We start from the raw sequence: 17,108 nt of genomic DNA on the forward strand, positions 1-17,108 counted from the left end.
ATAAAAATCACTGTCTGGGGTACTGCCTTCATGTCTGATAATGCATGGAAATTGTACTGTTTTTTTCTTTTTACAGGAGAAATAACAATATAGTCTTTATTTGTAGCTTGTATTTCCTAAGTTGTATAAACTGGGGAGGTTTCTGGTTATAACATGATATGTTTGTACCTATGTCTATATTAAAAAGTTAATCTGTTTTTTGGTCTACCTTCTATGAGATTCTGCACATTTGTTGAATTTTGCTCGTGTTTTTAGGATTATTATTATTAAATCCAGGCATGGCGGCCAGCCAGAACTTTTTATATTTCAATACTTTCTGAGTTAATATCCGCTTGTGAAAAGTTTCCATAAGCTCCAATAGTTGTACAATTTCCTAGCTCAGTAATTCTTCGACTGAGACATTTCCTCTAGTGAAGTGCTGCTTTAGAGTTCATAACCTGCAGTTATTTAGTTCACCAGGAGATGGAAATATTTCACAAAACATATTAACTGACTGCAGATTAGACTACAGTCAAATCTAGTCTGATTTTATACTTGTCATTTCATTTGGGGGGGATTTATTAGGTGTTTTTGGAATTCAGTGGCTGTTCATAGGAGATATTAAACTCAAAGTATGTTTGAGCATGGATCAAAGCGTTATTTCCCAAAAGAGGTTAAAAAAATAAAATAAATATATATATATATATCTGTGAGCTCGGCCCACACACCGGCCTTGTGAAGACATCAAAATAGGATTAAAAGAAAAGACCAGCAAGCAAAAAGACATGTCTATTCTTATTATGTCACAACAATTTACAGCAAGGTCCCAGATTATTCACGTCTTTTATGATCAATTTGTCCATATAAACGCTGCTGCTGCTGCTGCTGCTGCAGCCCATAAAATGTCATCTGCTACTAATAATTATACAGCCCTGCTGTATTAGTGCTACAGAGTAGTTAAGAGGGCTTTAGCATCCAAAATGTCACATGTCTGCCATCTGCTGGGCTATTACAACATTACAATGTTTATTTCAACCCTCTTTCTTTATGACACTAAATAAATAGTTCAGTTTTTCTTTTAACACAAAAGTTATTTTACAAAAATGTACTGTATTATTTTACATGTTTACATGCTAAAGTTACTTTGATTGCAAATATCAACCTATGATATTAAACATTAAATAAAAGTTAAATCTGTAAATTATATTAGTTAAATTATATAGTGGCACGATGAAGATTTTTTATATTTTTTAAAACATTATTTAATTGCTTAATTGTTTTGAATGTTTAATTACAATGGATTCTATGTAAAATACAAATACACATCAAGATACTTACATTGTTGCTGAATGTTAAATTAAGGCAATTTTTACTTTTCTTATCGTAAAAGATTACATTTAATGTAAAACGTTTTTTTTTTTAGTTTTTTTTTAAGAAATAATAAACAAAAACATTTTAATAAAGTCTGGCAGCAAATGATGCCAAACACTTATTGTCATATTAAAGTTTAAAAAAATAAAATAAAAAACACCTTTAGTTACAGATATATATATATATATATATATATATATATATATATATATATATATATATATATATATATATATATATATATATATATATATATATTTTAATACAGGTATTTAGTGTATATTATCAGTAGCCTATGTTTCCTCTCGGCATTTTAATCCTCTGACCTTTTGCAAACCTTATGTGTTTAGGAACAACTTTGTAACTTCCTGCTCCTCTGTGAAGATGCTGCTGCCTCCAAAGAGCCTAAACAAGTCTGGTTTCCTAACTTGACTTTCAAAATAAAAGCACAGCTCTTGAGGTCTGGTTGAGCAGGACTGCTATTTTGAACTCTACTCAAAAACATATGAAACTATAATGATTGAATTTGTTTGTATTATTACATGCCTTTCTTCTTGGATGATATCTTGTCCATCTAAGGTTAAGAACTGTGTCCAATAGCCTTATATAATAAGCTAACACTAAATATGATCAATTTGGGATTGGGTTTAAAAAAAATGTAATGTATAATTTTTAGTGACATCCCACAAGTATCCTATTACACCATTAAAAATGTATGGTATATTGAAACATTCATTCAATGGTCAGTATGATAATCAAGTTATAAATATATATATATGTTTATTTTAATTTAAAAAATATGAATTTATTCCATCTAGTTATGGAAAAGGATAGCCATGAAGAAATATCTCAAATTTAACAATTTAACATTATTATCATTTTGTTAAAACTGCTGTTCTGTTTTCTCTTTTTTTTTTTTTTTTTTTTTTAGAATTAATTATTTTCAGCACACTGGTACACTTTATAATGGTGTTATAGGCTAGGGATGCTTGGATGGATTTTTGTTTAAATGTATCTAATTGTATGTAAAACTGTGTTCTATATAATTAAAAAGCTAATTAAGAAACTATTGCTGTTCTTTTTCTTTTGATTTATTGTTCTTCATTACTATATGTAAAGTAATATGTGGTTTTAGGTGACAGCTACAAATGCCAATTTGATTTTTTTGAATTTGAATTAGAATTTTTTTGCAGTCATTTTTAAATTATTATTATTATTATTATTATTATTATTATTATTATCATTATTATTATTATTATTATTATTATTAATAACGATTTTGGCTTCAAAATAAAAAAAAAAAAACAGAAGTAACAACATAATACCACAACCATTAATATCAATAGTAATATAATACATATTTGCATAGCACTTTTCAAAACACAGTTGCAAAGTGGAAAAAAAAACGTGATGAACCATGACTAGAAAATAGAATTTGTAGGCTACTCTTTATTTTTTATTATTTATTTATTTTTGTTTTGTTATTGTTGTTTTTATTATTGTTATTATTATCATTATTATCCATTTTCTTTTTTATACGTATATGTTTATGTTATTGTTGTGGCTTTATTTTCCATATATTTTGTGACTGCTGTTTGCGGTCTTGTTGATTGTGTTGTATGTGTTTTCAGCATAAAAAGCCAATAAAAATATTTGAATAATAGAAGGTATTTGTTACGTGGACCAGTAAAAGTTAAATTATTTTGAAAACCCGATCCAAACGGAAGTCTCCCTTTAAACTTTTCCAGCTGGACACACACACACACACACACACAGAGCAGTGAAGGCTATGGTGGGAGAAGACGCACGCGGACCTCCAGCGAGCTCATTCCCCCTGTGACGGACCTGCGGCGGCTGCGTGTCTCCGGTTGTGAGAAGATGTCTGTGAACGAGGTGTACGTGTTCCGGCCCTTCAAGCTCATCGCGCTGCTGTGCGTCTTCCTGGCGCTGTGTTTGGACGTGGTGGCTCTGCTCAGCCCAGCCTGGGTCACCGCGGAGCATTTCTCCCTGTCTCTGTGGGAGTCCTGCTCCCAGTCCGAGGCACGGCATCCGACCGAGGAGGCTCGGTGGAGCTGCTACTCCACCCTCACAACTGGTAGGAATCAAAGCTTTCTGTCCTTTGTGTTATTTGTTGGAGAGAGAATCACCAGGCATTGTGAAAATGCTATGGTTGTAGTATTTTAAAAGTATTTATGGAGAGAAAACTCTAATTTTGTAGGCTGCAGTGTAAGTAAAAGTACCAAAAGTAAAAGCACTTATGCAGAATGGCCCACTCAGATTGTTTAATATATTCCAAATAGATTATTGGATTATTATTATTGATGCATTTATGTAAGCAGCAAAGATAGGGCGTGTTTTAACTACTTAATATACTGTTATGAGGTTTAATAATATATATATTTTTTTTAAAGTCCAATCACTTTAGATTGATCATGTTTTTCATGTTAAATCTTGACCTGAAAAGTATAATATTTGCCTAAAAATGTAGTGAAGTGTAAGTATAAAAATAATATTACATATTACATATGTGGAAATACTCAAGTATAGTACAAGTACCTCACAAAGTACTTGAGTAAATTTACTCCACCACTGGTTACAATGAATATAAAAGTACATTTTCATATAAAACAAATAAGACTTTATATACATACACAATTATACATACATTATTATAAACATTATACATAAAATACTTAATTTTGACATATGTAAAGTTTCCAGTATATTGATAGTATATTAGTAGATAGTATATATATTATATTATAGTTATCGATGGTTTGCTGATTAAACATATATTTTGTTTTAGTTATTATTTTCTTTCCTTTATGCTTTTCATTTTCTGTAAATATTACTTTTGTTGTATGATCATTTCTGGGTTTTTTTGTTCTATTTTGTAAATTTCCAAACAACAAACAAAACAGATGTAGGATTTACAAAGACTGCAAGCAAATTTGCATCTTAAAAATAAGTATAATTAAATAAGACTTTATTCACATGCATAAATATACATAAAATACTTAACATGGCTGTTATTGAACGTTATTATTGATAATGCATGTAGTATTTTTCCTGTATTGCAGAAATTGCACATTAATGATAATAGGTTGTTGCATGCTGTAATATGAACAATAAATAAATAGATAAAAAGTGTATATATGCAAATATATACACAGTATAGTATAAAAGCGTTGAAAAACATATATGATAAAGAAAGTATACAAAAGATATTTATATAAAGTATGATGTGTAAAAGTAGAAGAAGTAGTGTCATATACAATGTGCAACACGTTAGTAATTATGACATGTGTAGTAACTCTGTATGGTTTTAAAGCAGCATGTCATCAGCAGGCTTTTTCAGGGTCTGTTATTAGAGCTATACACAAAGGCTGCACATCCTATGTTTGACAAAAACAAAGAGGAATGTTTGTTGAACTGTAAGAACAGTCTGGCAGCTCTGGCCACCGTCTCCCAGGGAGAGTTTGTTTTGGTTGGCTTGTTTTTGCCTGTGCAGCAGCAGCAACAGCAGCAACAGCAGCAGAAGAAGAAGAAGAAGAAACAGCAGCAGCAGAAACAGTAGCAGAAGAACAAACAGCAGCAGAGACAGCAGCAGCTGAGGCATTCAGGGTTTTCTTCTTCTGCTGCTGATAAATGTCCTCTGTTCATACCAGAGCAGTGACGTGTGTCAAACACATTGTGATGCTCCGCTCCGCCTGCAAGCCTCCACTTATCCACCAGGAAGCATCAGTTGTTGCTGTTGTTGTTGTTTTAATCTGTTTGTTCTATTATCACTGTGTTTCAGTGGTGGAACGTAACTAAGTACATTTACGCAAGTATTGTACTTGGATATTATTTTGAGTATTTCCATTTTATGTAACTTTATACTTCTACTTCACTACATTTTCAGACAAATATTGTACTTTTTACAACACTGCATTTAGCTGTCAGCTTTAGTTATGTTTAAGGTTGAGAGTTAACATAAAAACACTGCTATCTTTACAAAATTAAAACACTGCTTACATAAAGCATAAATACAAATAATCTGACAATATATTTGGAATATATGAAACAATCTGAGTGGGTCCATTCTGCATAACAAATATTTTTATTTTTGATTTCATTTTTAAATAATAATTTTTGGTCTGTATCAGCATATGAGGATACAATATGCATCATGATACAGTATTCTATATATTGCAAAACAGTGCAATACTGTAACTAAGGTGATGTAGTAAGATTTTTTAAATCTAATTTTAGGAAAATTATTAATGTATAAAGAAGACACCATCATATGCATCAAACCTGAGTAAAAAAGTAACTTTTTTTGCAGTGAGAACAGTGGGATCTGCATTTATACAAGTAATTTATATCTGTATTACTTGTTTATTATAGTTTATTATTATCTGTCTGCTACAAGCTTTATCCTATTGTGATGAAACCTGGGGGTTAACACCCCTAGTAAGTCATAAATCATACATTCTTTATGAGTTTAATTAACACTTTTACATTGTTTTATTTAATGCCAGTTTCTGTGTTTAGGATAAGAAATAACATAAAGCTGAACACATGCATGTAGAAACTTCAGCACACAAAGAGTTAAGCCTCTCCAACCCCCAGAAGGCTCTGAGTGGGTTTGAAGAGGCGACATCGGCATCTTCTTCCCCGTCACCCCCCTCAGCAGACCTGGACCCACCAGAGAAGCCACATGACCAGAGTTTATGTCTCCAGCCCTGTTTCCTTTCCCCACCTCGGGAGGAAATCATTAAATGTAGCAGATTTAGCAGCATTTGGCTGATGGCTGGAACAGTAGGTTACTCTGGATTAAACACACGGCTGACTGTTGAAGTAGCAATAAAAAGACTAAATACTTATTAGTCCCACAATGGGGAAATTCAAACTCTGCATTTAACCCATCCTTTCCTACACACCAGTGAACACACCATGCTCAGGAGCAGTGTGAGGGGTTAGGTGCCTTGCTCAAGAGCACTTCAGTCCTTGTCCTTGGGTTTCGAATGGGCGATCCCTAACTTCCAGGCCATAAACAACAAAAAATGTAAAAACTAACAAACAACAACAAAAAAAAATCTTAAAAGTCTTAAAGCACTCAAATAACAGTATAAATAACAGTAAACAATCGTAAATAACAGTAAACAATCGTAAATTATTTTACAGATTTTTAAAAAAAATATGGATAATAAAAATTAGTTATTTTACAGATTAAAATACAGATATTTACTGTATATAGTCATCCTGTTATCTGTAAAATAACTTACAATTGTTTACTGTTATTTGATGATAAGTGTTTAACTTTTTACTGTTTTTTTTATGATTAATTTTTACATGTTTTTCCCCATTAAATTTTAAGTTTTACTGGAAGAAAACAGAAAGTTGCTTTAAATTAACATTCGGCAATATAATATGTATTTTTATTTATTTATTTATTTATTTATTGATAACATATAGTTCATTGTAATGTTTCATTCAATTCCATTAAGCACTTGGATAATACTGTAAAAAAAAAGATTTCAACTTCCATTTAATTATTAATATATGAAATGAAAGTGGTTGTTTTTTTGCATTTGCACTTAATGGAGAAAAAAACTAGAAAAACCCTGTAAAATATTAGTTAATTTCCAAAAAAATAATTTATTTTTGTACATTTAATAAATATCCTGTAGCTTAGTCCTTATTAATTGCCAAAACTATGCCAAATACTTTGGATTTTAACCCAATTTTAAGAGGCCAGAGTGATGTAAACATGCCCAGCGAGGAGGGGAGCACATCTTCGGGGTGAAGGAGCGATCTCTGCTGCTGTGGAATGTGTCGGGGTGAAAAGGAGGCGTGCTGGTTGCTTTGAGTGTCTGCACAGCTCATTAAAGCAACAGTGGAGGGGCGTGTTGGGGTTAAAGGGGCAGTTCACCAAAAGGCAAAGTAGATTTATTATGCACACATTCTCATACCTATCCCAAGATTCTTCAATTTCAACTCTATCTTTGGAGTTTGCTCATCGGCCGGAGGTGACTCAATGCATTATAAATTGCAGGCGACTGGAATAATGCAGATGAAAACAGTGTTGCAGTTTCGAGCAATAGAAGAATATGCTTGTGATGTGAGTGTTTAATATTCTTTGAAGAGAAGGTGTTTGATTTTTGTTTTTTTTTAGACAAAACCAGATTTATAACCTCATAATGGACCAAAGATGTGAGGCAAAACATTTTTCCTGTAGGCTGAATCAAATCAAGTTCAGATGTGTCCTTTCTGCCATCCTGAAGACAATTAAATCAGGAGCTGTGAGAGAAAGAGAGAGAGAGAGAGAGAGAGAGAGAGAGAGAGAGAGAGAGAGACACACACACAAACACACACACACACACACAGCGAAGATTGTTCATCACATGCAAATTCTCCTTCTGAGCCCTCTGAGGTTAGGCTCTCCTGACACCGACAAGTGGGACATCAAAGAGGGAATGCACAATGCAGGCAGCAATCGAAAAAATGAAAAACATTTTTCTGAATACATTTCTGTCCTCAGACTGAATAGAGAGTTTTAAGCTTCTGAAACGCGGCGCTTTAACAACCTAGCGTTGTGTAGGTCTTTCCGAGGAAAATAATCTTTTGACGCAGGAGAAGCCACGAGTTTAACTTTTCCACCAGGAGTTTGTTTGGAATAAACTGAATAAATGTGCTGTTTGAAAGGCCACCATGGCTGAACCGACATGGAAAGGCTGACAGCCACGACTCCGAGGTGATGTCACAGTGTGGAACACGCTGGATCAGATGTGACGCCACAGTGATGATTAATCAGCACTCAGAATTGAACCAAAATAGACAAAAGTATGTTTATTTTCATGTAAAAATCAGGAGGAATCACAGACTGTATAAAAGGAATCACCCACTGGTTTGTGTACGACCTTTCTGAAGCTTCATTTGAAATTTTGGTCGATTGGAAGATGAGGCGATGAAGGGATGATGGGAGACGTTGGTCCATGGTAGAGAGTGATTACGATTCGGTGAAGAGACAGAAGGGAACCAGGGAAGTCGAGAATCTGAGTGGGGGATCTGTCTTTTCATGCACTGATCCGGATCGTGTTCCCAGTGGTTCCTTTTTAATCTGTAATCAAACAGAGAAAGAACAGAGAGGTAAAAGAAAACGAGGATTGGAGGGGAGGGTTGTGAGAACAGAATTAGGGGGAAATGAATCGGCTATGCTCAAGTAGCCTCTGTGTGAAGAAGTGGGATGTGTTTGAGACGTGGTCTTTGTTGTCTTACCTTGTTTTATAAACCTGCATTTAGGCATTTTGGCAGTTGCCATCTTTTTTTTTTGGAAGCCAGAAGTCGGAGGTTGCCCCTTGATGGAGATAGATGAGCAACTACTTCAGAAAATTTCGAAATCTTCGGAAAAATCCAAGAAATCAGAAAATATCAAAGTTTTAGAGAGTAAAAGTAGGGATGCGCCAATCCCATATTCAGTATCCGTATCGGGCCGATATTGGCCAAAATCACTGGATCAGATATCGTAAGAAAAAAATCCAATCTGATCCATAAGTCTTAAACTATTACATAGATGCTTCGCTAAACTTTGGGCCACCTGCTGTAGAGAGAGTTAGTTGATGGTATCTGATTGGTTTCAGCAGATATTTAAGGTTACCATATCTGTATCGACCTGAAAAAGTTGTATCGTACCATTCCTACTAAAGTAAAAACAAGGATAACTTCAAGTAAAGTGCAACAACATAGCAAATTGTATTTTTGGTCGACTTTGTCTACATGGAATATGAAAATATTGACAGTATTTCCAATGAAACAGCTATGGTTTCAGTATATGTATCTACAAATTACAAGCTGGTAATGAAGTGTTAACCCTCTTAACTTGCATCTCATATAATTACGTTTAACAACGTACATTTTATGTTTAATCTGTGACGGCTGAGTGACGAACCAGGTTCCTGTCTCTCTACACGCCTGAGTCCATTCTGCTTCACTCACTTCACTCTGTGGGATTAGCTCTTGTTTTGTGTTTGTCAACACAGCGCTTCAATTCAACAGTGGCATCCTGTGAATCAAGCTTTTGTTGCCGCACTCTAACCTGCGTGCGTCTCGTCCTGCAGATTGGCAGATTGCCACCCTGGTGCTGCTGGTTGCCGGTGCTGTGGCAACTCTGATCGCCTTCCTGGTGGCCCTGATTTCCCTTTGCCGGGGGACGCAGAGACGGCACTACCGCACCGTGGCTGTGTTCCTTTTCACTGCAGGTTCGTCTTTTCTATTGATTTCCCATGAAAAAGTTCTCAAATCATTTGTACTATTGTGTCCTGTATGCATGTTTATCCAATGTTCCATGCACATTTGGAAACAGAAAGACGGCACATTTATACATACACTACCGGTCAAAAGTTTTAGAACACCCCAATTTTTCCAGTTTTTTATTGAAATTCAAGCAGTTCAAGTCAAATGAACAGCTTGAAAGGGTACAAAGGTAAGTGGTGAACTGCCAGAGGTAAATAAAAAAAGGTAAGGTTAACCAAAACTGGAAAATAATGTACATTTCAGAATTATACAAGTAGGCCTTTTTCAGGGAACAAGAAATGGGTTAACAACTTAACTCTATGGAGTCTTGGGCTATTTTGTCCATTTTTGAATTCTTTTCATGTCTTTGTAAGTCATTTTGTGTCTTTTTTTGGTCATTTTGTGTGTTTTTTTTAGTCATTTTGTGTCTTTTGGTGTCTTTTTTTGTCATTTTGTGTCTTTTTGTGTCTTTTTTGGTCATTTTGTGTCTTTTTTTTTTGTCATTTTGTGTCTTTTTTTAGTCCTTTAGTCCAACATAAAATGTGATTTTGAATCTTTTTTTTACTTTCAAAACATTATCATGCTCAATCAAGAATTTTAAATGTTGCAAATGTGCATTCATTTCAGAGTACACTGAGGCATAATTTTAAATTAAATTCTGGAAAAGTTGGTGTGTTCTAAAACTTTTGACCAGTAGTGTATATACGTTCACCGCGACCACAACAATTTCCATATAGAGTTTTCTTGTTCCACGTTAAATAGAAGGGTGCAGAAGGAAAGAAGCAGCTGAATGAGGCTTGTTGGTTGAGCTCATTCTTTCTGTGGTGTGGAGTCTGGGGAGCTGCTGGATCATGAGCCAAGAAAAAGCAGCCGCAGAATTTGCAGACTTACCAACGAAGTGAAGTCACTGAAGAAAAAAAAAACCCCACCACAGACTCCTCACCCAGCGCTGCCTGCATGCTCTCTGTGAAGGTCCTCTGGGTGAAGCCACATTTTGACACTGGTGAGAGAGGATCTATTTATGAAACATTTAATTAAAACCAAAGCAGTCAAGACACATTGTTCCATACACTAAGCAGGCCGTGTTATAACTGAGTCATTGTCTGTGCTTACTTTACTTTAACAACAGTGATGCAACACTAACCACTTACCGCTACTCAGTTTATGTCCAGTTCCAGTTATGAAAAACAAAACTGGGTTATATAAGAAACAGACTTCCTGTCATGCATCACAAATATCATTCCTTCTGCAGTTTCTGTGGACTAAATGTAAAGGAATAGTCGGACATTTTGGCAAACTGTTTTCTTATTTGCTTTCTTGGTAAAAGTTTCTGTAGAAGAGAATATTAATACCACACACACACACATGCAAGACTGGTGTCAATCTACTCATTTAACTCTTGGCAAGAATGTGTATTTGTGTTGTGTACTAACTATTTCAAACCCATGGTGTGTCGAAAAATAACAATCGAAACACCACCAAAAAAAGACACAAAATGACTAAAAAAGACACAAACTGACCGAAAAAAGACACAAAATGGCCCAAAAAAGAAACAAAATGACCAAAAAAAGACACAAAATGACTAAAAAAGACACAAACTGACCACAAAATGGTAAAAAAAAAAAAAAAGAAGACACAAAATGACCAAAAAAGACACAAAATGACCAAAAAAGACACAAAATTTCCAAAAAAAAGACACAAAATCACCAAAAAAAGACACAAAATGACTAAAAAAATGACACAAAATGACAAAAAAAAGTCACAAAATGACAAAAAAAAGAAAAGGACTGAAATCTCAATAAATGACCAAAAAGATTTTTGGACTAAATGACTAAAAAGACTAAAACACGTGAACACTTTATCACAGTGGAGACAGAGCTGACTTCCAAAATGATTTGGCGACCCCCAGAAATCATCTTTGGGGTCGGGACCCCAAGGTTGAGAATAGCTGGATTAAACCACTTATACTTAGGTAAAAGAACAGGATTGGGGTTAAATATGAACAAATTCAATAATAGACGCAGTTACACAGGTAACTTGTAAAAAGCATCACTGACTCTTGGTTCCACATGGATCCTGTGTTGAAGTCCAGGGTTTGTTTGACCCACCTTGCCCAGATTTCAAACTATTTATATTACGTCACTTACTCCAGGCGTCTAATATGAACATGTGACAGATTGACGTTACGGTCAATGGTGCGTCTCATAAACACGTCAAGGCCCAAAGTTGATGGTGACAAAGCGTCGCTGGCTCCGTCCTCTTATACAGTCTATGCTCAACACAGTTAGTATTTTCTATTTGATGCATTGGTTTGGCTCTTTTCATAGGTTAGACTGAATGGCTGGAACAAGCATTTAGACAGTAATGTATAATTCTGTCGGCCGAGTGATCATAACACATGACTTCTTCATGACTTCTTCATGACATTTCATACAGTCTATGATCCCGACATAAAAATAATGCAACGTGGAGAACTGGCGTCAGCTTCCCTCTGAAGTTCTGGCTTTAAACTTGTTGCCATTTTGTGTTTGATGATGACAGGCTGAGTAAAGATCAGATATATTTAGTATAGATATTATATAATATATAACTAGATATTATTATCTCAGATATGTTATATTTGCAACCTGTGTTCACATTTGAACATTGAAAATTCTTCATTGAGCATGATCTTTTCTTTTTTTTTAAGGTAAACAATTCCAAAATGTGTTTTAGTAAGTCAAAGTAAAACAATAATTATCAGGTCATAGATGTGAGGTTGTGTCAAAAAAAAATGATACCAACATGCCATGGTAAACATTTTTGTATGTATCTAACCCAGAATGAAAAGGATACAGAAACTGACAAATTAGCCCAAGATTCCAAAGGGTTAATCCAACTTTGAAAAGGAAATATAAGGGATTTCTGTCTTGTTCTCTCTCTGAAACCATCAGTCACAAAGGACCAGTGTGTGCAGTTGGCTTAATGGCAGTGCCGTTGACTGTTAGCCATTTACTGCAAAGCGTGGGAAGGCAGTGTTATCCTTTCCTGTGTATAATTGCTTTAAGAGCCTTACGAGAATAAGGTCTCCTCACAGGCACACAGTCCTCAGCAGCGCTGCAGCAGCAGCAGAGGGGTGGACTCTGTTAAATGCCCCTTGGCAGCACCGTGGCTGTGTGGTATTTATTTTCTGTCCAGAAATATGACCTCAGCGGGCTACGAGCTCAGTCTGGGCTCCATCAACACCGCTGCATTCTTGAGCTGCCGTCGCCCCTCCTGCACGCCCCGCTGCTCCGTCCTGTAGGAAGGAAAGGCGGAGTCGTAGTCGCACAAAGTCTCTTCCTCAAGAGTCACCTAGCATGCACTGAAGGGAGCCGAGGTAGCGGGCGTGAGCGCCGACCACAGTACGCCTTTGATCACACACATGCACTTTTCCCCCGCAGTGACGCATTTAGAGGCGAGTGGTAGTCCTGAATGATTTAAAGGGAAATGATTCACAATGATGGAGGCATTAAAGTCATTTTCCTTCAGCGATGGCAAGGTCAGAAGAATAATCGCGATTGTTTGAAAATTATTCCACATTTGTCACAATAAAGGAAACGCGCAGGCCACAATGTGCTGTTCAAGTCAGTCACCGCCTGAGGGAAAAAAACAGGCCACTTCAAAAGAGCGAGAAACCCACGAGGAGGAGAATCAGAGAAAGACTGTTTCTCTTGATGTTTTCCTCTTTTTATGAAGATCTTACACTGGAGAAGGAGTAGAAATGCTTTTTAGACAAAAACACATCTTATTATACTTAATTTCACCTTAAACTTATATGCTTATATGTTAAATCTATTTTACTATTTATTTATAGTCAATATTTGTTTTATTGGCATCACAGGAATCAAGAGTAAAATGTCAATAAATGTACTCCTCAAATCTATCTATCTATCTATCTATCTATCTATCTATCTATCTATCTATCTATCTATCTATCTATCTATCTATCTATCCATCCATCCATCCATCCATCCATCCATCCATCCATCCATCCATCCATCTATCCATCTATCCATCTATCCATCCATCTATCCATCTATCCATCTATCCATCTATCCATCTATCCATCTATCTATCTATCTATCTATCTATCTATCTATCTATCTATCTATACAGTTTCTTATGTAATTAAATGGCTCTGCTTAGTGTTTGAGCCCATATATTTAGAGCTGCAGTAAAGTAATAAAGGTTTGGTATTGAGGCGTCACACTAAATGTAAATAGTTCAAGATTCAAGTTATATAAGTCTGTTTTTGACATTCCTGTTTTCATCCACATGCCCCTGATTTCACCCCAATTTTCCATTATTATTCCTGTCAAGGAAAATCTTTAGAGGCTCATTCTGACGAGATCATCTGAAGCAGCAGATACACTGACTTCTGGAAGATTATCACTTTATGTAACCATTCTGCTTTCCTTCAGTTACTCCAGCACCTTCCTAGTCTCCTTTATCCTTCAGCCGCTTTTTAGAAGCAGCCGCAGTCACATTTCTGCCTTTACAGCAGTGCGTCAGCTGTCTGATCTGTTTTTACTCGAGAAAGGACATTAATGTCATATATTTTTCTACTTGAACGATGTATTTTCATGGATTAAATGCAAGTGCTGAAATCAAAGAACTTAGTGGTTGTCCAGGTGTGAAAAGAGGAGAGTCAAAACATATGTAGAACAGATAAACAGAAGGATTATTCTTCAACAGATCAGAGTGGGTAAAAAAAAAAATAAGAAGTGAGAAAGAAGAAAAGGAGACTTTGCCATTTCACAGGTAAAGAGTAAAATACAGACATGAAAGGAAGAAATAGAGGAGGGAAACAAAATTCTGAACATTTTAGAGAGGACACAAGTGCAATAACACATCAGTAGGAATAAACCTGCAAGCCTTTCTCTTATAGACCTAATGCTGGTGGCACCAGTCATAGTGATAGTAGTCATATATAGATTATCCAGACACAGAGGCCCAAAGTGTAAGGAGCCGAACAGGCACCTATAAAATCACACTCAAAGAGACACGTGCCAGCCAGGGAGCGACTCAAAATGACCACAAAGAAACATAAAAGAGACACAAAAACACTACAAAGAGACTACTACAACTACAAGTAGATGCCAAGAGCAACTATGTGTGACAAATCAACCACAAAATGACCTCAAAGAGACAAAAAGAAACTACAGAGACTCAAAATGACCACAAAAAAATGTGAAAGAGACACAAAAGTGTCTGAGAGTGACTATGAAAAGTGGCAAAACAACCACAAAGATACACATAATTTCCGAGACAAAAGAAAGCTTTAGAGGCTCAAAATGATCTCTCTATCTCTCTATCTCTCTATCTATCTCTCTATCTCTCTATCTATCTATCTATCTATCTATCTCTCTCTCTCTCTCTCAAAGGCTAAAAGGCTGTTAGTATTACTTAATGGGTGTTGTCTCGTTGTGTTGGTAGCAGGAATGGATTCTTTTTCTCAGTAAAATCTCATGTTTGACTCTGCTCTGGTTCTAGTGGTTCTGCAGGCCTGCGCTCTGGTCCTCTACCCGATCAAGTTCATCGACGGAACGGTTCTGCAGACCTATCACGAGTTCAACTGGGGCTACGGGCTCGGCTGGGGAGCCACCATCTTCATGCTGGGCGGAGGGATCCTCTTCTGCCTGCGCACGGATGTGTACGAGGATGCCATGTACTGAGACCTTTTTTTAAACCCCTCCCCCCACTGGAAACACACACACACACACACACACACACACACACACACACACAGGATTCCCATTCAGGAGGTGTGCTACTTTTCTGCACACGGTTCATGTGTATGTGAGCACAGGCCCGCCTCTCTCTTCCTCTTGCTGTCTTGCTCTCTCTGTTATTTTTAGACAGGTTGTGAGGCCTAATTTAGGCCAGGGCTGTGTGAATAGGACCCCCGCCCCCTGCTCCTCCCATGCAGCCAGCGGGTCCCTCAGCCCTGCCGGTATCAGGGATGAGGTGGCAAAGCTAAAGAGCTTTCTGGACAGGCACATGCCCCTGATGCTGGATGTTTCCACCGCACGTTGACCTGGACATCTATTGTTAGAGCGGCGGGGCAGACCTGAATGTGCAGTGACTGAACATTTTACAGGATTGACGTATCTCCACATTTCCTTTATTTTGTTTTATAAATCTTTTTGTAGCATTTCACAAGGACAAGCATGTTGTTAATGTATTTAGGGCATACACTTTATAAATATTGAAGTTCCCCCTCCGTGTGTTCTGGCTGAAACATATCTAACGCTAAGCCTTCTGATATTAAGTGTACATTAGACTGCTTCGATATATGCTAGAGCTCTCCAGTGTTTATAGTTTGTTTGCAAACTCACACTAGTTTGTCTCGAATGAAAAAATGTAAATGTGTACAAAGTATTTCTACATGAAGGAGAATAAACAGTTGTAGTTTTGGGAGTATTAGGAGTGTGAGTTTATGTTGTTTTCAGTACTGCGACACCATATTCTGCAGCTTCACAAACTGAAGTTTACCCAGACAAGACATATACACAGAAACAGTTCTTTATTTTTTTTGGGGCCCATAACATGTCTTCTTTCAGAATGGTGGAAAGAAAACATCCAAAACAAACATTTAGGTGTATATTTTTCTATATTTGATCCATTTGCACCTGTAGATTTCTCCGAAATTCACTAAAAGACAGATTTCTATTGCAGTGTTCGTCAGTTAGCTAACCACTCGCCTGCACAACAGCATGTGTTTTACATGTTCTATATTGTTGGTGCTGTGAATTAGATTCAATATTTTGTCTTCAAATAGTCATTTCCTTTAAGAATATATCAAATCTTTAAATTTTTTTTCTCATGCTCTGAGCCATAAATCTCAACTTCAGCTCCACCTACAGACACCAAATGTACCAGTTTTATTCCTACTAACTATATTTTGAAGGTTTTTACAGAGGGGTTTATCTATATATCACTCACACCCTGATTTATAGAAAGTTTTGTTCCTAAAAATGATAAAAAATTGTTTTTTTTAAACAACTTTTGACACATTTTTTCCTGATTTATTAAATGATGAAAGGAGAGATTTCAATTTCCTTCTGTAAAAAAATTGTTTTATCCAACTTTTACATTTATGTCCTGGAAATATATGCAAATTAGCACATATTTAATGGGTTAACACCTTTATTGCATATATAAACATTACATTTCAGAAAACTTGTGATGCAAAAAAATATTGTCTTAATGTAAATAACAAACTGGGGAAGTTTCATGGTGATATCTTTAAGTTAGTAGTATGTAGTGTTGATAACTTGCAGCTGTGTGTAAATATGATGCACTACTTGAAACATAATGAGCAACATAAAAGATTTCAATGCAAACCTCAAGACACATTTTGTGGTTAATCTTTGGGACTGCCTTGGAGATGATGTGTTTATTTCATGTAGTTATCTTGAACATATTTACAACATTGCCACATTATTCACAAATGTGCA

General features: G+C 35.9%; 1 protein-coding gene across 1 annotated transcript; it reads left to right on the plus strand.

Moving 5' to 3' along the window:
* The first annotated feature begins 3,113 nt into the window (after positions 1–3,113).
* LOC131986310 (transmembrane protein 47-like) lies at positions 3,114–16,068 on the plus strand. The gene is made up of 3 exons (XM_059351199.1): positions 3,114–3,445; positions 9,453–9,593; positions 15,142–16,068. Exons 1-3 carry the CDS (start codon positions 3,229–3,231, stop codon positions 15,321–15,323), a joined length of 540 nt encoding a protein of 179 aa, XP_059207182.1. The 5' UTR covers positions 3,114–3,228; the 3' UTR covers positions 15,324–16,068.
* The last annotated feature ends 1,040 nt before the right edge of the window (positions 16,069–17,108 follow it).

This window comes from Centropristis striata, chromosome 15, assembly GCF_030273125.1.
Source record: "Centropristis striata isolate RG_2023a ecotype Rhode Island chromosome 15, C.striata_1.0, whole genome shotgun sequence".
NCBI classification, from domain to species: domain Eukaryota; kingdom Metazoa; phylum Chordata; class Actinopteri; order Perciformes; family Serranidae; genus Centropristis; species Centropristis striata.